Source organism: Myotis lucifugus, unplaced genomic scaffold (genome assembly GCF_000147115.1).
Source record: "Myotis lucifugus unplaced genomic scaffold, Myoluc2.0 scaffold_16, whole genome shotgun sequence".
NCBI lineage: Eukaryota > Metazoa > Chordata > Mammalia > Chiroptera > Vespertilionidae > Myotis > Myotis lucifugus.
The window spans coordinates 2,862,254-2,883,691 of record NW_005871064.1 but is presented as its reverse complement, the minus strand read 5'-3'; the positions used below and the strand labels follow the sequence as shown (position 1 = coordinate 2,883,691).

Below are 21,438 nucleotides of genomic sequence, written 5' to 3'. Positions count from 1 at the left end.
TGCAAGTGTATGACACCCAATCGTCAAAACGTTAAGCCACGAACGTCTACAGATTGGCTTGTTGCTGTCACCTCTCAATATAATTTAATCAAGTCAAGGAATACTGTTTAATAAATAGGTCAGAAAAGTAGCTGAGAGTTTTCTCGGCGGGATGCGGCGTGCGACCAACGTTACGGAAGATTGTCCCTTGAATCACTAAGGCAAACTTTGTTGAGAGTCATTTTACATAAAGCAATCACATAAAAAAAAGAGTTATAAATAGAAAAAATCCCAAAGTTCTCCCACAGACAGACAGGGAAATCGGAACATCCAAAAATAAAAAAATAAAAGGGAAACCAAACCAAACAACCCCCTGCCCCACAACCCATTTGCTTCAGGTTCTCCTTGAACGTACAGTACTCGGCATCTTTGGATATTTTACAATGTACAGCTCCAGACTGCAGCCAAGAGAAAACAAAGAGAACTAACCAGTCATCTGAAAAAACGGAGTTTATAAGAAGGCGTTACCTTTACAAAATAAAAACAAAAGCCCGATACCACTGGATACCAATGAGTTCATTTCCCTTGTTTTCTTTTAAAGTTTCGGTCAGCCCCAATCCCCTGGCTTGGGGGGACATGGGCATGTCGGCAAGTGTCAGGAAAGGAGACAGAAATCTAAGAGGTGGCTGCCCAAGCAGTGACATGTGAAGATAAGAGGGTGTCCGAAGCAATCCATCCCCTCTGGGCGTAATGGCATCTGGGGGCGTCTGGCGTCAGGGGTCTCTTCTGGGGAGCTGGGGGCGTGACAGAGTCCGTGGTCTTCTCTGGCCTTTTTGTTCGTTGTGTTTGCAGGAAGAAGCCAAGGCGAGAAGAAGAGTAAAGTCTCGGGGGCCCACAGCTCTGGGGCTGGGAGCATCAGCCTGTGTGGATGAACGCTCCTCCTTTCCTGGCTACTGGGAAACAAAAGCAAACTCAGCAAGGAAAGGGAGGGAAGGCAGGAGAGGGGAGAGAGCAGGAAGGCACTGGGCCAGCAGAGCTGTCTTCCTTCTCAGGACCTGCTACAAACTCGAGAACCAGGGAGAGTGTGTGGACAGCCCACCTCACAGAGCCCGTCAGACCCATGTTGGAGCCTAGGCTCAGCCTCCCTGCCCTGAGGGGAGCCACACACCCCAGCTTCATCCCTGGAGGGAAGGGTCGAGGGTGTTCAAATGCAGCCAAGGGAAACCCACAACTTGAAAAGCAAACAGGTAAACCGGGGGAACCAGGAGTTTGGTCTATTTCCAGGGATCAAAGTAGAGGCAGGCGGTTGACCGGTGTCAAGACAGGGTCCCCATCCCTTCTTTGTTGACCTCAGGACTCCCTACAGCAAGCATGTCAAACTCAAAGGCGAACACAGGCCAAATAAAGAGGCATGTGGTCCGCGGGCTGCGAGTTTGACATGCTTGCCCTGCAGCTTTGGAGGGGGTGCGTGGAGGTGGGGTAGATGCTAACGTCATCACAGACATGCACAGCAGGCTGCCCAGAGAACAGAGGAGAATGTGTGGTCTTCCCCAAAGCTGCCTGTGGCCTGTGGCCAATCCCCACCCAGCCCTCTCTCTGTCACCAGTGTCTAGTTTGGCCACATGTCTCACCTGTGCTAATACAGAGGTGGATGTGATAAAACTAACTCCCATATTCCAGCCATTTTCACCCGCTGCTGCCCTCACAAGAATTGCTTCTGGAGGAACAGGCACGTACACGTGGGTGGGTGGTGGGAGAGGAAAAACTAAATCACCAGCCCCCCTTCATAGGAGTGTGAAACTGGGGTACAGAAAGCTGACCCGTTCAAGGTCACAGGACGGTGAGGAAAAAATGGGCCCAGACTCCAGGAGACTCGCTCCTGACTCCAGGAGGCCTCCCTGCCAATAGGACCCACCAGCGCAGTGTCCGCAGGGACTCTGCTTAGGCTGTGGGGCTCAACCAGGGGTGTGCCCAGGCCCCTCCCCTCATCTCTGCTGCATCTGGTTTGCCTCTGGCCCAGCCTCCTCCCTGCAGGCACAGCTCGGGAGTGCGTGGGGCACCCAGCGTGGGGCACCCAGCGTGGGGCACCCAGCGTGGGGCCTCCTCCGAGGCTGGGACCCTGTGAGTCCCGTGTGAGAGCCAGACAGTCAGGGAGAGGCTGGCCCCGCTGAGGGGAGATGCCCATCTCAGACAGAAGCAAAAGGGAGGCAGCTGCCTCAGGAGGCCCGGGAAATACCATTGCTGCTGACATATATTTCATTTCTTTCTTGTGATTTTGGAATAAGTTCCGATCCGCTGGATGGGGCAGGTGGGCCCGCTGGGAGAGAGGCCAGGGCAGCTGGACTGGGGAGGACAGGACCAGCCTAGTTGTTGGCTTCAGACATGGAGGCCACGTGATTGAGGCCGGCGAGCGCCGGGAGGCCGGCCAGGCCCGCGGCCCACGGGTCAGGCAGCGGGAAGTAGGGCCTGGACGCGGCCACGTTCTCGGCCAGCGCGAAGGCCAGGAGGCCGCCTGCGTTCCTCTCGGCCTCCAGCTGGGCGCGCCCGAACAGCTTCATCTGCGTCTCCTCGAACTGCCGCTCGAGCTCCTGCAGGCTCAGCGCGCCCTTGGGCGCCGCCAGGAAGTGCTTGGTGGGGCTGGGGCCCGGCAGGCACATGGCGGCCCCGCCCAGGTGGGCGCCCACCTCGCCCAGCGCCGGGGGCATCACGAAGGCCGCCTTCTCTGGGGCCGGGCCCCCGGGCCCGAAGAGCAGGCTGGCGGCCCTCCAGGCGGCGGGCTTGCGGCCCCGCCGCGGCCGTGCCATGCGGCAGCTCTGGCGCTTGATGTGGCGGTGCAGGTGGTCGGAGCGCGTGAAGCTCTTGTAGCAGAACTCGCACTGGTAGGGCCGCACGCCCGTGTGGATGCGCATGTGATTCTTGAGGTCGTAGTTGTGCACGAACTTGGCGTTGCAGTGGATGCACAGGTAGGGCCGCTCCCCCGTGTGCTTCCGCATGTGGATCTTTAGCTTGTCCTGCCTGCAATGCAGAGCCGGGAGTCAGTCCCCGCCGGGAACGCCGGGAGCCACTCCTAACCCTCTGCCCCCTGCCCCCTTCCTCCAGAACAGGCTCTACTGCCCTGGTCTCAAACTCCAGGAATGGCACCAGTGCCCCACCCCAACAGGTATGGCCGTCACCTGGCTCAGCGGGCTGGAGAAAGAGCAGGGTCCTGAAAGACCTCCCCAATTCAGAACCCCTCCTACTGCTGAGCTCTGAGCAACAAAGCTCCCAGTCTGTCAGGGCCGGCTCACAGACTGGACAAAGGCCTGCTGGCGACACACATCCCCACAAGTCCGCAGTCTGTCCTTGGTCCTCCGGAGGGGCAGTGACCTCTGAAACTGGGTTGCACCTTAATCTCATGCCCACTTCCCTCCAGTTTGTCATGTGCTTCGGCCCAGAGCCCCAGGGCCCATCCCAGTCGGGCTGTGAGGCTCCGTCTGTCCTCAGGGCTAACCTGGGAGGCTACAGAAGCCGGCACACCTCGTTCAAGTCTCCTGCATGGTGTTTTCTTATCCCAAGCCTGGGCTCTGCTCTTTGTCTGCAGACAATTCCAGGGTTTACAAAAGAGCCAGGTGCAACAAGAATGCAGCCTAATCCACGGCAAAGCTCCTGAGGGTGTAAGTGGGATTATTCAGAGGTAAGGAATGGTGTTGGGTGGGGCTCGCACTGGGGGTTGGGAGCCCCTGCTCCAGCTGCAGACCTACCGCTAACATGCTGGGGGACCTTAGGCAAGTTACCTAACCTCTCTGCACAGAGCCGAACCTCCGCCCAGGCGTCAATTTCTACTGTCCAGGGCTGACGAAGAGAATGAGGGTTTGTGTTGTACTACATTCAACATGCCTCCTGGTGGTCTTGAGAGGAAAGCTGACATCCTAGGGTTTTGTCCTCAAGACTGAGCCTGCATGAACCAGCTCAAGGAGTGGTTCAGCCTGGCTGCGGTTGAGTCAGCTGGGCTGCAAGGACTCCTCTCAGGATCATTCTGAAGCCTTCCCTGGCCAGACCCGCAGGCTGGGCAGCTCTGTGTCCAGTCTGCCACCTCCACCCTGCAGGCCTGGCTTGGGTGGAACATCTGCCTGTAATTCTTGGCTCGGCTTTGAAGTGGGAGCAGATGTGGAGCTCAGGTGTCCACCCTAAAATGGCCAGATTTAAATAAACCGCCTTTAACACAACCCCAGGACAGCAGGAGCAGAGGGTCTGGTCTCCCAGGGTCCCCTGGCCGCTAGAGGTCTCACTGGCTCTCATTTTCCGACTGGTTCCTCAGGGGCCAGGCAGGAGGTTCTTGTGTACACTGGCAGGGACCAGGGAAGGGGACCAGACCTGCCCCTTCCCCCTGTGCTCACAGGAAGGCTGGAGGGTACCTGGGAAATGGACGTAGGCATGGGGAGTGGGATGGGCAGAGAGGAGGAAGTCAGCTGGCTGGTGTCCTCCACACACCAGCCCCTCCTCTCTTCCACATCCCCTGTCCCTCCCACAACCACCAGCTGCCCCTAGGCTGCGTAGTTCCCTGATGTGACATCCCATGCCCCCTCCCCCCAGCATGCTGTAACCCTCGTTTCCTCCAGATGATTGGATGTTTGAGCAGTAAGAAGCCTTAGAGAGCATCTGAGCCAGCAGGCCTCAAACTTGATATTGTATCAGAACCATTACCAGGGCTCGATGAAACGGTGCTGGGCCCCACTCCCAGAAGTCTGATTCAGTGGGTCTGGGATGGCGAGGACAGAGAATTTGCATGTCTAACAAGCTGATCGATGCCACCACTGCTGCTGCCACCGCTGCTGCTGCAGCTAGTGAGCCCATGGACCACTTTAAGAACCAGAGGCCTAGGCTCATTCTTCACTCTGCAGGTGGGCAAACTGAGGCCCTGGGAGGGGGACAGTCACCAAGGTCATCCAGAGGTTAATGGCAGAGCTGGGACTAGAATCAGGCCTGTTGGCTCCCAGCCCAGGCCTCTTTCCTCACCACTGTAGGAAGTACAGTGGGGTGCACAGTGCACTTGAACCCTGAGAGCAAAGCTGCACAGTCCTGAGGGATATGTCTTGGGACCCCACCCATTCACCCAGGCCCTGATGGAAACTGGCATTAGGTGGTCAGCTAGGCTCACCCACTGGCTGTCTGACTCCTGAACTCACCAGGCGGAGGACTCAGCTTAGAGCAGTGGTTCTCAACCTTCTGGCCCTTTAAATACAGTTCCTCATGTTGTGACCCAACCATAAAATTATTTTCGTTGCTACTTCATAACTGTAATGTTGCTATTGTTATGAATCGTAATGTAAATATCTGATATGCAGGATGGTCTTAGGCGACCCCTGTGAAAGGTTGGTTCGTCCACTAAAGGGGTCGAGACCCACAGGTTGAGAACCACTGGCTTAGAGTCATCAGGGGCTTTAAATATAGCACCTCATTTAAGCCTCGCCACAACCTTATAAGGTAGATTTCTTTTCAAAATCACTATTACACATAATTTGTAGTATTGACCCTGAGGGGGTCAACCTCAAATAATGGACAATGCAAAGGGTAAATCTCCTAATAGCCAGGGCCTACTATACATAACCACAGATTCCCCCAGGCTTTTCATTCGGGCATCTAAAATAAATCACATTTCAATGGCGATTGGCTCAAATGTGTGAGAAGTACCAAGAAGGTGGTTATATCTTCCTTTCATAGAGCACCTGCTATGGGCAGGTGAATACACCATTTCAATGACCCTGGAAAGCTGTTATTCAGAGGCAGGTTATGGTGTAGGGGTGGGTTCCCTATTTGGAGTCTTGGAGCCGCTGCTGCAGCAGCAGACCCACCACTCACTTGCTGGGTCACCTTTAGGCAAGTTATTTAACCCTCTGCACAGAGCTGAACCTAGGGCCAGACATTCATTCTATCGTTTGGGGCTGATGAGGGACTCTAAGTTTGTGTAGGTTCGATTCAACACACCTGGAGTAATTTCCTCACTTAGAGGAAGAGTCGGAGCACAGAGAAGTCAAGCGGCTTTCCCAAAGGTATCCAGCCGGTGATGGGCAAAGGGACCTGGGAGCTACTTGGGGTGTGGTTTGTTTGCAAGCTGTTCTGAGGTTGAAAACAGGTGGATTTTCAAACTGGGACTTTCAGCCCAAGGCCTATAAGGGCTGCCCCAGAAAGTAAAGACCAGAACAGTCAAGACGAGGCATCTGCTGCCAGCTTTCTGCCTCTGGGCCCAGGAGACTGGGACATGCTGCGGTAGGAACTCAGCCCTGGGCAGGGAGCTGGCCTAATGGAGGCCTTTCGTGGGAGCAGGGTGGGGCGGTGAGTCAAGTGGGCAAAGCTCATGATAAGTTAGTCCTGGAAAAAAAACTTAGAGATCATCTGGTTTACTAAGAGCCTGTTAACAGGTCTGAGTCAGGGGGCCCAGTGACCTGTGTTATGAGCAGTACATTTCTCGGGACCTTGAAAATACTGATCTAATCCAGTTCCCTCACCTTCAAGATGAGAAAACCACAGACCAGAGAGGGGAGCGCTTCTAAGATCACACGGCCACCTTATTCCTGGAATGACCTTTTCACCAGGCTGTACTGAACATGCGCCTGGGAAATGGACGTGGGGTGGAGGGTGGGATGTGTGTGCACATTGGCAAGGCTGGGCCTGGCATACTCCCAGAACCACAGCAGGCCCTTGGCTGGCGCGGGCCCCCATTTCCTGACCTCTAAAATTCGGCTGGGCTGTATCATTTTGACCTCTGGTGTTCTGTGCTTGCATCTGAGTAAAGGAGTATAACCGAATTTCTTTCTCGTGACATGGCTTCATATTTGTAGCATGGCTCTTCTACGCCTGCTTCTTCGAGGATCTAAGCTGCCCGCGGAGACAGCATGAGTGTCATTGGAAAGTGTTCTAGCCTGAACCTCAGGAGCTGAGCTCTTGGTCACCCCCCGCCAGGACTGGAGGCCTGTGGTCCTGCTTAAAACCTCCCGAGGCCTCCTCCGTCCAGTGGCCTAGGTGCTAACTCACCGTTAGCATGGCTTTCCAGGCCTGTGCAAGCTCAGCCCTTCCAATCACTTACAAGATGACTAAGTTCTGAGGACGCCCAGTGACCAGTTAGCAAGAATGTAGTGTGAACTTCAGAGTTGCTAAGAGAGTAGATCTTAACTGTCCCACCACACCCACACTAGAAAGGTGACGATGTGAGGTGATGAGTGTTAACTAACCTTACTGTGGGAATCATTTCGCAATAATACACATATCAAATCATCACAGTGTATACTTTGAACAGATACAATGACATATGTCAATTATATCTCAGGAAAGCTAAGAAAAGATCACCCCACCTACTTCGCCAGCCCCGCCCCTCCCCGTACATAGTACTGCACCCACACACCACGGACATGCGGCTCCCCTTGCAGGCCACATGCCGGTCAACGCTGCATCTTTGAACTCCTGCTGGCATGAGTTGGACTTCCAGTCCCCCCTCCCATGAGGAAATGAAGGCAAACTGGATTAGATCAGAATTTTCAAAGCCCTGCGAAATGTACTGCACATAACACAGGTCACTGGGCCCCCTGACTCAGACTACGAATCAGACATGTTAACAGGCTCTTGATAAACCAGATGATCTCTACGTTTTTTCCAGGACTAACTTCCCATGAGCTCTGACCACTCTACTCGCCGCTCTGCCCTGCTCCCACGAAAAGCCTCCATTAGTCCTGTGTCCGTCCATAGCTTTCCTGATCGTGGGCAATACGTAAATGAAGTCATAAAACTGGGAGCCACCTTAGGGAGCACCTCCTCCTACCCCCTCATGTTACACATGGGGAAACTGAGGCCTAGAGTGGGGAGCAGACTTGGCCAAAGTTGCACAGCTGGTTAGAGGCAGAACCAGACCCCGGACCTGGGAGGTGCCGGTCGCCTAGCGCTCTCTCCGAGGTGCCTCAGTCACTGAGAGATGCTGGCTCCCCAGCCACTCACTCAGCTGCTCTTCTGTGTGCCAGTGCCAGGTGCTGCTTTCTCGGCCCTCATCTAGCACGAGGGCACAGATGGCACTGGCCCCTGCTTTGATAGGAAGTGCACGACACTGAATGGAGTGGATGCTCCTGGAGCGTTTGTTGACTGACGAATGACCTGCTGGTGCAGGGCCAGTTTTCAGAACCCAAAACTCCAGCATGGTCCTTTCTCACCCTGATCCCCTTGTCTGCCATCCCCTCCCTGTACCCTGCACCAGGGACCAGCCAGGTCACGTGCACCCGAACCTTGATCTGCACCTCCTTCCAGCTGGGAGAACTCAGCATCGAAAAGATATGCCTGCACTTGTGAGCACCCCGAGGGAAACGAAGGGACCACAGGTCTCGCCCAGGACCTCGGCCTCCACGAACGCCCCTGTCAGGCTAATGCTTTCCCAGCACCATCCTCTCAGACTTCATGGTAACCTGATGGTCGGAGACCAACTCTTCCTGCTGCCACTGCTAATGACATTACATTATCTTAATAAGGTCCCCGGAGCTGCCAGGACTGGGAAAGCTAAAAGGAAAATACAGAATGAAAAAGAAGCCACGCTCCTGGCCTTGTTCGGAGAGCAGACAGCTTTTTTGGCTCACCCTAGAGGCAGGGGTTGAAAACTAGAAGTTGCAACCTTTAGGGGCTGCTGGGAGGGGATCCAGTGGAAACTGGGGAGACCATGGCTCACCAGAGAGTGACTTTTCAGAGCTCAAAGGTTGTCCATCTTTTCCCAGGGACAGGATGGGGCTTCTGTTGCTCAGGGGCCGGTCCTTTCGCAAATCCTGCAGTTTCATGCCTTTATTACCTGCCCGGCCGGACGTGGCTGGAGCATCTCTGATAGCCGGGCTGCAGGGGCTGCAGGGGCTGCAGGAGGGAAGGCTGCCCAGCCATGCTCTCTAGGTGCTCCCCTCACAGGCTGCCTGCACCCAAGGACCAAGGTGACAGACATTAGGGGAAATTAAGGGTCTTCTGAGGCCTTCACAGCCCAGGGCCAGGCCCTGTTGGCGGTGATGAGGGCTGCAGTGTGACAACCAGGGGGACAACCTGTGGTCTGGGTGGGCAGGGAAAATGCCCACCGAGGCAGCAGCATCCCTCTGCATGCAGAGAGACAACGCCTCTCATCTTCCCGGCTCATTTGCTCCCTTTTCTTCAAGGCCCATGCTAGGGGCCAGGTCTGGCAGAACCCTGTGGTCCTGACCTTCAGCCCTGCTTCCAGACTTTCCGGGAATAGCGGGACTCCTGATGAAGAGGACCTGGGGGAGCCTTGATCCAGACTTCTCTCTCCCAAGGTGGAGCCAATGGGATCGGTTGTGGTAGAAGCCATCTCTCTCTTTAAAATTTTTTTAAAAAAATTGATTTCAGAGAAAGACAGATAGAAACATCAGTGGGAGAATCATTGATCAGCTGCCTTCTGCACACCCCCCACTGGGGATCGAGCCTGAGGCTTGTGCCCTGACCAGGAATTGAACTTCGACCTCCTTGTTCATGGATCAATGCTCAACCACTGAGCCACACCAGCCTGGCGAAGCCATCTCTTTTTAAGGAAGAAAATGGTGACATTGGACAACTCCTGGAGCGTGTAAACACAGACTCAGGCAAGGCAGAGGGCCTCATAGTGGTGACCAGAGCTAAGTGAGGTCAGCAAGGGGCCACAGAAGCACAGTCTGGTTGAAGTCTTTGAGTCCCTGCTCAGGGCTCCAGGGATGTCTCATCTATGGAGCAACCAGTGGTGGGACAACTGGTGGGACTGGCTGAAATCTGGAGCTGATTCAGAGGTGAGGGCTCCGACTCCAAGGAATAGACAGCAATGGTGGCCCCTGTTCTTGGAGAAGCGTACCATGGAAGGTGCAGGCAGCCTTTAGGGACAGAGCATGGGAGGACCCCAGGCCCCTCCACCCTGTTGTGGCTGCTGAAGTCATGAGGAATGACGTCCTCATGGGGTGTGGACATTCTGGGCATTGGCACCTGAGGCCATAACTTGGAGCCTGTGACACAGGGTCACCTTGCAGGGGGAGGGCAGGCCCTCTCCAACATCCCCCAAGAGGGAGGGATGGGTCAGCATTTAGCAGAAAAGAAGGAGGCCTGGCCAGAGAGCAGAAGCTCAGTTGAGATTCAGAAAGGGAAACTGTCCAAGAGGGGGATTGAAGGCAGCAGGTCTGGCTCCTTCGGCCTCTGGGGGCCCAGTCCCAGGGAGTGGCTTGGCCTTGCAAGGGAGCCTGGGAATTCTGAGTTCAAGAGGCAGCAGCTGTTGCTTTAAATGGCTGCTGAAGAGCCCCCAGCTGGGGAAGGGGAAGAGGTGTTACGAATGGTGGCTGCAGGAAGTTAGCCACAAGGAAGGTCCCTAGAGTAGGGCTGCAGGGGGATTTGGCTGCAGACAGTTACAGGAAGCCCCGATCTGGGCAGGCCAGCGTTGGCATTCTCCACAGACCAAAAAGGATCCGTGCAGGGCAGCTCTAGGGAGGTGGCAGGAGGGACGCCAGGAACCAGTGACTGTGAAGAATGTGCCAGGGAGGGGGTCGGGAGGTGTTCCACAGGGACAGCACAGCCCACAGGGACAAGTACAGTTCCTCTTCCGAAGGAGCCAGGAAAACTCGCTCCAGCCTCCCAGGAAGGCGGGCGGGCCAGAGCTTTTCTGATCTTTCTCAGGCCTGTCAGAGACCAGTGGGAACCCTGAGGGGGAGGTGCTGACGGAGGCTGGAATGCAGCTCGCTGAGGAGGGGAGGGCAGGGCAGATGGCTGGATGGCCAGGAGGTTACAGGCCATCTGACCTGGAGGGTGGGGAGGCTGCAGGCACGAGGCCACCCTAAGTGATCACCAGGAATGTGCTGGGAGGAAGGGTTCTGGAATGCAGACCTCCTGTGCAACCCAGCATCGCTGCCCAGTGGGAGGCCTACTCAGAGAACCTTCTAGTGTCAGGAGGGAGAGGAGTCTGTCCGACCACGTTTAAAACTTTCCCGAGGGAAGGCAGGGCCCACCGACTGGTGTGGTCCTCACAGACACTGCAGGTGGGAAAGGCCTGGAGGGGAGGAACAGGGAGGGAATAAAGGTGGAGACTTGGGGGGCTGGGCAGGGTCATGGTGCTGTGCCCTGAGACATGCATCCTGATGAAGCTGTGGACCTGAGTCCCTCCTGCCGGGAGAGGTGTCTCAATGGCAGCCATCGGCACAGGGGACAGACGTGAAAATTCGGGAGCTGGACCCTGGGTGGCAGGAGGGGAAGCTCCAGGCCACTCCAGGGCTGCCTGTCTTGGATCTGGCCTGGGAAGAGCGGCAACGCTCTGAAATCACTCCCTGGGGCTGGGCTGGGGAGTCACCGGCAGGAGATGAGTGAGCTGTGCTGGACCCGATGATGTTCTGGTTGGTCTCCCGTCTGCTATCCTGGGCTTTTGTCAGCCTCATTCAGGTATTCTAGCCAGGCCTGTGGGGCTCAGTGAATTCAGGAGGAGGTGGGTGGGAGAGGCAAGCATTGTCTAAGGCAGCATTAGAGTGGCAGGGCCAGTAATGAAAGACACCTGAGGGCAGGTGAATCCTGGGGAGGGAATCTGAGGTCCAGGTCCAGATTCTCCCCCCACTGTTTGCGCCAAGGGTCTGGGAGAAGTTCTGTTTGGGGGTTCCCTCACAGAAACACCTGTGCGAGGACCCCAAGGCCAGAAGTAGTCACCGAATGAATGAGCCCACTGAGCTATTTTGGCAATGCCAGTGTCACCTGAACATATATTTCTGATGCCCTTCTCTGGAAACCTCTGATAGAGTTCCAAGCCACCCAAAAACGTAGGTCTCGTTACTTCACAGAACTTGTGTTCCCCTGAAAAACATGGCCCTTATTCAACATTTGACATAATTCAAAAAATTTCGCTTTATCCTCAAAGACCAAAGGTTTGGGCCCATCGAAGAAGAGAATCAGAAGAACAAGCCCCCAGCAATTCCCACGGAGACATTTCCCAGATGCGGGCTGACGGCAGCACCGTTGGCAGACGTGTGGGTTTCTCGGGGTGAGCTCATTGACGGACAGTGGCCGTGTGGGGAAAGGACCTCATCGAGAAGGTCAGGGTCACAGGACAGACATCCACCAGACGCTGTATACATCCAACACACTGAAACGACCAAGCCCTGATGCAAGGCCGCCACCAGGACCGTCCCCACTGAGGACATGGCTGGGAAGATCAGTCTCACAGCACCAACACAACATACCAGGCCCATCAATACCTAGCAGTGGGCAAATCTGACCCTCACGTCCCACCCACCAATTTTGGATACAAAACTTGAGAGTTCTCTGTAGCCACTCAGTCACAGATTTTGCTGTCCTACGAGTAAGTCCCGGCTCTGCCATTTCCTAGCTGCACTTATGAGTGGCCAACCAGCCACGGAGGGGACGGAGTGCTCATCTGTAAACAAAGGCCATATAGCACCTCCCTGTCTTCAAAGGGCAGGGCTGGGGTGAGAGGATAGAGAATACACTTAGGCCAGCCCTGGCATGTTGAACATGCTCCAAATAAAATAGAAGGGCTGCACTCCACTCCACTCCTCGGGGGAACTTCAATTGGCTTCTGTGGATCTACACTGGGGAGGGAGGGAGGCCCAGTGAGCAAGGTACTGAGGCTCCTCACTTCTGCCTTACAGCTCTGCTCTGACCTGTTTTATATGTTTGCCTTTCACTTAATATTGTAGTTAAGAAAAAATATATTTTTAAAGAAACTATTTTCCCTTTTAAAAAGAGCTTGAAAATCACTGCGCCAAGTAATGCCTAGCACGCCTTCTCACAATGAATTTGACGTGCATCTAGGATGCAGTGGGACCTCCCCTGAACTGGGTCTCTCTCTCCATCCCTGCCCCACCCCGCACCCCCATCCCCTCTCTGCTGCCATCACTGCAGCCTCCGACCCTCTCCCAGCTGGGACCCCCACCTGGGGGCCGCCATGCGCACCTGGTGAAGCGGACCTCGCAGATGTTGCACATGTATGGCTTCTCCCCGGTGTGGGTCCGCATGTGCCGCGGCAGCTTCCCGGCCCCCATGATGACTTTATGGCAGATGGGGCACTGCTGAGAGGCCTTGGGCTTCAGCTTGCGCTCCTCCACCAGGGGCCAGGGTGGGAAGAGCCCTCCCAGGTGGGTGGCACTCAGGAAGTTGAGATAGGCACCATAGTCATTCTCCGCCTTGATGGAGCCCAGCGGCCCCCCGGGAAGGTCCGGGAACATGTCCTTGAAGAAGTCATTCGGGAAGGGCGGGGGCGGGGGCGGGGGCAGCTCCTCCTTCTCCTCTTCCTTGATCTTCCGATTCTTGATGACCAGGTCCAGGGGCCCACTGTCCATGGGCTGCTCGGGCAGCTGGGCAAAGGCACCAAAGTCCCCTGGCCAGAGGTGTGGGAAGAAGTCTGGGGCAAAGGGAGATAAGGAGGGTCTCCTGTCGGGGATGTTGGCTTTGGGGTACAGGTTCTCCCTCAGCAGAGATTCAATGGAGAAGTCCCGGATAACGCCCAGATGGCCAGGGCTGCTGGCCTGGAAGGAGTCCGGGAAGTCCCTGGGTGTGTCCGCATAGGCCTTCTCTGTGAGATGGTCCGCCTTGGAAGGGCTCTGGTGGCAGTTGATGTCCTGGGGGTCGGGCAAGTTTTCTTGATCAGCGAAATCCTCCGTATCGTCATCCTCTTCCTCATCCTCTTCCTCCTCCTCCTCCTCCTCATCCTCCTCGTCATCGTCATCCTCGTCATCGTCGTCGTCCTCCTTGTCGTCCTCCTCCCCGCCGTCCCCGCCAGGCTCCATGATCTCCAGGCACACGTTCACGATGCACTGGATCTCCAGCATCCTGGCGGCGTTGAGGATGTGCTTGACGTTGGAGGCGGTGATGGTGAGCGTGGAGGTGTAGGCGAACTCGAGGATGGCGGCCAGGGCCTCTGGCTGGACGAAGTCGATCTCGTAGACGTAGGGCTGGCTGGCTAAGGTGCCGGCTGTGAAGAGCTTTTTGAAGTACTTGCTGCAGGCCGCCAGGACGGAGCGGTGGGTGCGGTACTCCTGCTCCTGCACCACCAGCAGCACGTCGCAGAGCAGGCCATCGTGCCGCTGCTCGTTCAGGCTACACAGAACCTCGCTGCTGTGGTTGGGGAAGGGAATGCCGATGAGCTCGTCAATGCCATTGGCCATGGTCTCAGCCAGAGCCCTGCAGACGGACACAGAGAGGGAGACCGGGTTAGAGGATGCGGTCCCAGGAGGGGACACCCAGCTCTGGGATGCTGGACCAGGGAGGCCAGGCTGGTGGACATGGTGGCCCAAACCACCCCTGCCTTTGCTGAAGGCTCCCCCCGCCTCCAGCCCTCCTCCCTCTCGGCTTTTCTAAATCCCACCTGCAGTGCAGAGCCCAGCTCATAGGCTGGGGCTTTGCACGGGCCCATGGGGTCTTTTCCCGGACCCCTCACGGAGTTGACCTCTATGGGGCAGTTGGCATATGCTGCTTGGCAAAGGCTTGTAAGCTTCTCGTGGGCATGATTTCACTGAAGTCAACTTTGTTCATATGCAATGGTGAGACACCAGGACGGACAGCCACCTGACACTCAGCTGCTACTGTGAGCTACGTCCACTACTTCCTCACACAGCATCTGCGGGTTGAGGCCAAAGGGGGAATGTTCTCTCATGACGCAATGCTGCTGAGAAAATGCTCTGGTTTATTGCAAAACTCCTCTGACTCCTGTAACAGACTAACATTTGGCTACTGGCTACTGTTAAGGGCTGAGTTGTGTTCCCCACCAAATCCATAGGCTGAAGTTAGAACCTCCAGTATCTCAGAATGGGACTATGTCTGGAGGTAGGACTTTTGAAGAGGTGATTAAGGTTAAAATGAGGTCACCTGAGTGGGCCCTAATCCATTATGACGTGTCCTCATAAAAGGAGATGAGGACACAGACACAGAGGGAAGACCCTGTGAAGACACAGGGAGAAGACGGCCATCTGCAAACCCAGGAGAGAGGCCTCAGGAGAAACCAACCCTGCTGACACCTTGATCTTGGACTTCCAGCCTCCAGAACGGTCCGTGAGAAAGGTGCAGCAAGGTTCACTGAAGGAGGAGTGAGCTACCACCACACACCTGTCAGAATGGCTAAAATAACAGAGTGCTAACACCAAATGCTGGTGAGGGTGTGAAGAAACTGGGTCACTCATACATTGCTGGTCAGAGTACGAGTGGTACAGCCATTCTGTGATCAACTCAGCAGTTTCTTTAAAAACTAAATACGTATTGAGGAAATGACACCTTTTTCTCATGAAGCTTCCAAATGGGTAGTAGGGTCCTGACCCTCAGAGGGACCCTCCCCTCTGAAGACTGTTTGTGAAATGCCCCTTGGACTGTTAAGTGAAAAGCTGAAATCAGTAAAATCTCAGGAAATTAGAGCCATTTTCTTGCTCGCCAAAGGCAGTGGTTCTCAACCTTCCTAATGCCGCGACCCTTTAATACAGTTCCTCATGTTGTGGTGACCCCCAACTTCATTGTTACAAATTGAACATAATTAAAGCATAGTGATTAATCACAAAAACAATATGTAATTATATATGTGTTTTCCGATGGTCTTAGGCGACCCCTGTGAAGGGGTCGAAACCCACAGGTTGAGAACTGCTGCTTTAGAGATAAAAATGTTCTTAAATGTTATTTTAGGGGAAATGCTCACAATTCTTTAAGCTTTCCCCCACCTTCTTGCAGAGAGGAATTGAACCTGTTGGGCCATGTGTTGGTGGTCGGTGTCTCAGCCAAGCTCCCTGAGGGATGGAGACGGCTGTCCTTTCGCCTAAATGTCCCATCTCTGTGCTTTAGTAGCCACGTCGGCTGGAGCCTGGGAATCAGGGCCCACGGCTCTGAGACGTTGGGAGGCTGCTCAGCTCTCTGTGCTCCTGTGGTCTCATCTTGTCATGGGTGGTCATGGGAAATCTAATGACCAGTGTGCCATGACCATGAGAGGTTAGAAGGGCAAAGTGGACCTGGATGAGGAAAGGGCAACAGGCCGGGGTGACCCTGGACTCCAGGCTGCTCTGCCCAGCAGCCACTTCTCACAGTGGCCTGGTTGCAGCCTTTGTCCCATTCCTGGAGGAGGGGATGGAGCTGTGTAGCTGGGCTGTTTTTCCAGGCAGGAGGTGAGGGCTGACGCTTGCTATTTCATTGTCTCTTTGGGAAGACGTGTCCCTGCCCTTCACTCTGGGAGCTTCCCTGATGACCCTAAGATTCCCATGCCCTGGAGGACCCAGACAGCAGTGTCCCAAAGGGGTGGCCATGCCCCACCCCCACCTTCCCTCCTTCCCACCCAGGCCCTCCTTCCTTCCCCTCCCATCGCTTAAGCCAGGGCAGTTCTGTCTCCAAGAATAACATGCTCACGAAAGAGAATCACACACACACACACAACAAAACAAAACAAAGACTCTCAACAGCCAGGAGAGGCTTAGCCCAAAAGATAGTCTTTGGTACAAAGGGGATAGAAAAAGGTATAAAGACAGATCAGAAACCAAGAAGGAGGAGGGAAAGAGGGGAAGAGATGCTTGGAAATGGAGGAAGGAGATTCTAGGAGAAGAATGAAGGCAGGTGGAACCTTCGCAGGTGTGGTTCCGGCCATCAGGAGGCCTGCCAGGGCCTCTGCCCCCAGTAGAAGGTTCTAGAGCCCAGAATGTCCAAGTAACCCTGTCTGACAAAGGCAGCACTTCCCATGTCGGGCTTTGGTTTATTCAGCTGTAAAATGAAAACTTTGTTGGCTTGGGTAACTTCCTCGCATTCCCCTCTCTCCCTGCCACGAGAAGGGATCTTGCCCTCAGTTTACCACCTACAGACAGACAGGGTGCTTCTATGAGCAGAACAGAGAAGTGGTGGGGGTGGGGACATTGGAAGGGACCGGAGGACCTCCCACCACAGAAATGCATTGTAGGAATCTGGCTCCAGAAGTCCTCCACGACCAATTTCTTGAGTGTGACTTGAGTTTTCTTATTTGTGTCCTGTTCTAATAACCAAATGAAGCAAGCTAGCCAGCCAACATTTATAAGAATAGTCAATACTAGCTATCGTTTATTGAGCGCCTTCTACATGTCAGGCATCGCACCTCTACTCTTTCCTCAATCAATGGAATTCTGAAAGGTACACATTTGTATCATCATCTCCAACTTAGGGATAGAGAAAAGGTGTGGAGAGGGTAAGTGGCTTGCCCAATGCCACAAGGGTCTGAGCCAGGCTTTGAGCCCAGCAGTATTTGGTGCCAAAGTTCATATCCATCTCCTTTTACCACACTGCCCTCTACAGGGCAGGGAGATTTGAACTCTTCCCCCCTCCCCGCCCCCCCAAATGTTGTCTCTTCAGAGATTTGATCAGAGCCAGGGGTGAGGATGAGCTGAGACTCACACATGCCAGGGGCTTGGGGGTCTCAGTGCTGAGTGTGAATGATGGATCCCTGTGGGCTGGGCTTGTCTGAGCTGTGAAGGACAGAGCGGGTTATATTGGGTAGAGGGGGGTGTGCCTCACCAGGATTCTGAGTGGGATCGCACCAGAAGCCGCTCCCAGCCAGCACGTGCTGAGGTTGGCTGATGGTCATCTGACAACCCACAGCCCACGCGGAGGGGTGGAGGGTGAGAGCCCTGCTCTTAGGCCGCCCGTGTCCACATCCGACACCCACACCGATGGCCTCTGGGACGTGGTATTTCCGCCCTTGAGCTCAGTTTCCTCATCTGCACAATGGAGAGGATTATAGTGTCGACCTCACAGAGTTGCTCTATGGGTCAAATGAGCGAAGGCCTCCTCATACATAGTAGGTGCTCAACCAATGCTAGCAATTCTGAAGTCCAGGAAGTACAAGGCTCTTGGCAGTTCCCTTGAGCAGGGCAGCCACACCCCTTGGCCCCAGAATGCCCTGAAGCCTCATCATAGGTGTTTTGGCAGAGGGCGGTGGGGCCCTACTGGGAGCCAATTTGCCTTCCGCATGGTTTTGCAGATCCATCGACTTACCAGTAAGCACCTCACCCAACCAAAGACTCTGAGAACAGCCCTTACAAGTCCCCAGGCCACCCTGGCATGTGTGAGTCCTATTTGCTAAGGTTCATTCACATCTCCTAGCTCATGCACTCCTATGGGGCAGGCGAAGCTGGTATCAACTTTATACTCATTTTACAGATGAGGAAAATGAGGCACAGAGAGGAACCTGTGCTCAAGCTCACACGGCCAATCAGTGTCAGAGGTAGGACTAGAAGTAGGGTGTTCTGATGCCAAGCCTGTGCTTTCAGCCAGGTGCAGGCTTGTCTGGCTAATAGGGGCCCCATGTTGTAGGATTGGTTTTACAGGAACGTGAAGCACAGGGGCATAGGCAAAGTATATACTTCCACTGCCCTCAGTTTGCCTATCTGGAAAATGGGGAATTCACTGCTTAGATCTCACTTGCTCTGGGCAGGGCCTGTTTCTTATATGCCTGTGTCATTCCCAGGATGCCATTAAGTATGAATATGGTAGACCCTGAATGAATGAGATCAGTTCAAATACAGAGAAGAGATAGCCTGGAAGTCACAAAAGGTGGAGGGGTGGCCCCAGTCCTCTGCCTTGGAACAGAGCCCTGTCATTCATAAGGCACTTACATTCATTCACCTTATCCTTTTTATGATCCCCACTGGGTGGGGATCAGAGAGGCAAAGTGATTTCTTGATTTACTTGATTTCTGAGTCCCATCTCTTTCCTGTCCTCTGTGGCTGCCTGGTGGTGTGACTTCTGAGACAAGTCTATCGCTCTGATCCACAAGTCCAGCACCTTCCGAAATCCTGCTCAGCTCAGCAAATCTGCCAAATCGCAGGGCAGGCTGGCCCCAGCTGGCCGGCTCCCACTGCCCCGGGAGTGGTCCCACCATCTCTAGCCTCCACTTCCTCCACTGCCCCAGCCTGTGACCTCAGAGCCACCTGGCAGAACTGGTGGCTGCGGTGATGGTGGGGGTGCCGCCCAGGGGCCGAGAAGGATGTGGTTCTTTCCCAGACATGGGATGAGGTGGGGAGCAGCTACCTGCACCCTTTGAGCAGGTCTGTAGTTCCTGTGGTTTGTGTAGGCACCGAAACCTTGGGGGGGGGGGAGGAGGAGGGGGGGGTGGCAGGAGAGAGGGCAGCAAGGCCTGGTCCAAGCAGCTGGAGCTCTGCGGCCTGCCCCACCCTGCCCTTGGCAGTTCCCCTGAGCAGGGCAGCCACACCTCTTGCCCCCAGAATGCCCTGGAGCCTCAGCTGCCCCTGAGGCTGGGGCCAGACTGTGTGGGCTAGGAGGCTGGGCAGGGCCACTTCAACTTCTAGGCTCTTCCCCATCTGCCAGAGCACGCTAGGCAGAGGGCCCACAGCTGAGCACAGCCGGCCCCACCTGCTCTGCCACCTGCCAGGACACGCCCGGAGCCCACAGTCCCTAGCTTGCCTCAGGCCCAGGGTTTAGAGCTGGTTGGTTTGTGCGAAATGAGCTCTGAGCTTCCCTTCTCCACCAGATGTTCCCTTACAGCTGGAATGCAGGCCCTCCCTGATTCACACGGTTGTGTCCCCCCAATGCCTAGTCCCCCACCCACAGAACAAGACTTGAGGCCCAGGGCAGAGGCCAGGCCTGGCAGGCAGGCACACGTGGGTTCTCTCCCTTGCCCCAGACAGATTCTCTCTGTGTCCCTATAGCTGGGGGTCTGCGTTTTTGCTCCTGTGACCAGGCATGCACGCCCCTGCTTCATTGTCCTCTGCTGAGGCCCCTGAGTTAGCAATGCCACCGCCCTGTTGAGCTTTAGATTCAGAACGACTTGTTCAAATCTCCTTTCTCCATACATTTCCCCAGGATCCAGGGGACAGAAGGAATTCTTTGGTGCACTTTTCTGAGGACAAACCTAAACTCGCTGGTGAGCTGACTTACCCAAAGTCACAGCACTAGGTCAGTGACAGGGACCAGACTGTGCAGTACCATGCGGTATCCCTTGCAGACCCTCCCTCACCATCCTCACCACCTCCCCCTTCCCTCAGTGCTGCACTGGTTTGGTTTTATCAGAACAAGGTCTAGGTCCAGGGCCACCCACAGGGGTTGGGAGAGGGGCAGCAGCCAGGGTGAGCTCCTCTCCCCCTCAATTCTCACCGGGATGAAACACACTTGGGACAGACTGGAGGGGTACCTCGAGGTGGTCCGAGAGATGGGCGAGGAGGAGTGAGGGGCAGCTCCTCACTTGGGCTTTGCTGATGGGGGTGGGGGTATGAGTCTGAGCTGTTAGTTACCCCCTGGAGGAACCCCTTCCTCTCCACAGCAGCTGCCCACCAGGAACCCTCGCCCAAGCGCTGGCTTGGAGCCTTTACTTGTCAAAGCACTTCCACCTCCTTGCTGGCAGGTGAGGCCAGTGCTGTACCCATTTTACAGATAAGGAAATACAAGGTAAGTGAGGTTAAGGTCACAAAGTAATGTGGTTAAATGACTCCTGGACAACCCGCATGTCCCCTGAAGCTGTTGATTTCTCTCCTACCCTGAGCGGTGACCTTGCAGAGAAGATAGAGTGGGTCTCTAAGGGGCTGCATGGTCTCGTGAGGCAAGGAGCGCCCCCTTCAGGGAGCTGGAGGGGCTCAGAGCCAGCAGAGCAGGCCAGGGGAGTGGGCTGGCCTGGGGGAGTCTGGGCCAGACAAATAAAGTGGTGCCCCTTCCAACTATTGTTCTTTAATTATTTAGCCATCCTTCATTTATTAGAGAGTGAGGCGGGGGGCGGGAGAGGGGGTGGGGGAAGACTTGTTCCCTCTTAAGAAAAATTGCACACCTTTTTATGTTCAAAATAAAGGATTTACTACTCGTGTTTATTAGAGGCCATTTCCCGAGCCAGAAAACTCCCTGGGAAGCTTATTAAACCTTATTAAGCCACTGAAAATGTAGATAATAAAATAAATCATTCATCCCCCATAAACAGCACCAGGCCCACGTGACTGCCTTTCAGAACCCCACTGCCTCTGGCGGCCTTTCCAGGAGGCGTCCCAGCTGCTCTGCTGTCCTCCCCGGTCTCACACGCACTGGGGGTGGGGAGGCGGGGGACACACAGGAGCCCAGGGAGCCCCATTCTTTTTAGCATCTTGCCCAGAGGCCCAGCTCCTGTGGAAGAGTGGGGATGGCTTAGGTTTTGCTAGTTACTAGGGTTTGCGTGTGGACGCCTGGGTTAGGTGGCATTTGGACTTTCCTGGGGTTGTTTTAGTGTCTCTCCTAGAGGCACCAGCGCGGCTGCACAGCGCCAGCTTCGGAGGCACTCTGCATGCGGGCCACCCTGACCCACGAGCCAAAGTCTCCCAGCGCCCACCACGGCCACCAAGCCAGGGGCCTTCACAGTGGGAGAAGGGAAAGCGGGTGCCAGGCGAGAGGGCCACTGTTTTGGGGGAAAATGCGAGGAGCAAGGGCTGAGAAGTGCCCAGGTGTACGATGTGCAAAGAGGGGCTAACGCCCATTGGGGAAGAGCCATCATTAAAGCCTGTATTTACAGTTAGTCTCCGCTCCGCAACGCGT

The 21,438-nt window shown here is 55.1% G+C and overlaps 1 protein-coding gene across 7 annotated transcripts in view; it reads right to left on the bottom strand.

Moving 5' to 3' along the window:
• Positions 1-471: 471 nt before the first annotated feature.
• Positions 472-21,438, bottom strand: part of ZBTB7C (zinc finger and BTB domain containing 7C) — a 214,582-nt gene continuing 193,615 nt past the window's right edge. For 6 of the 7 annotated variants that reach the window (XM_023750855.1, XM_006085113.3, XM_023750854.1 and 3 more), the window contains 2 exons: positions 12,895-14,121; positions 472-2,994 (listed from right to left, as the gene is read on the bottom strand). In XM_023750855.1, coding sequence (XP_023606623.1) covers positions 2,343-2,994; positions 12,895-14,121 — 1,879 coding nt within the window. In that variant the 3' untranslated portion in view covers positions 472-2,342. Of the gene's footprint in view, positions 2,995-12,894; positions 14,122-17,445; positions 17,579-21,438 lie in introns of those variants that run through there. The other variant, XM_014452534.2, reaches the window with a different exon arrangement.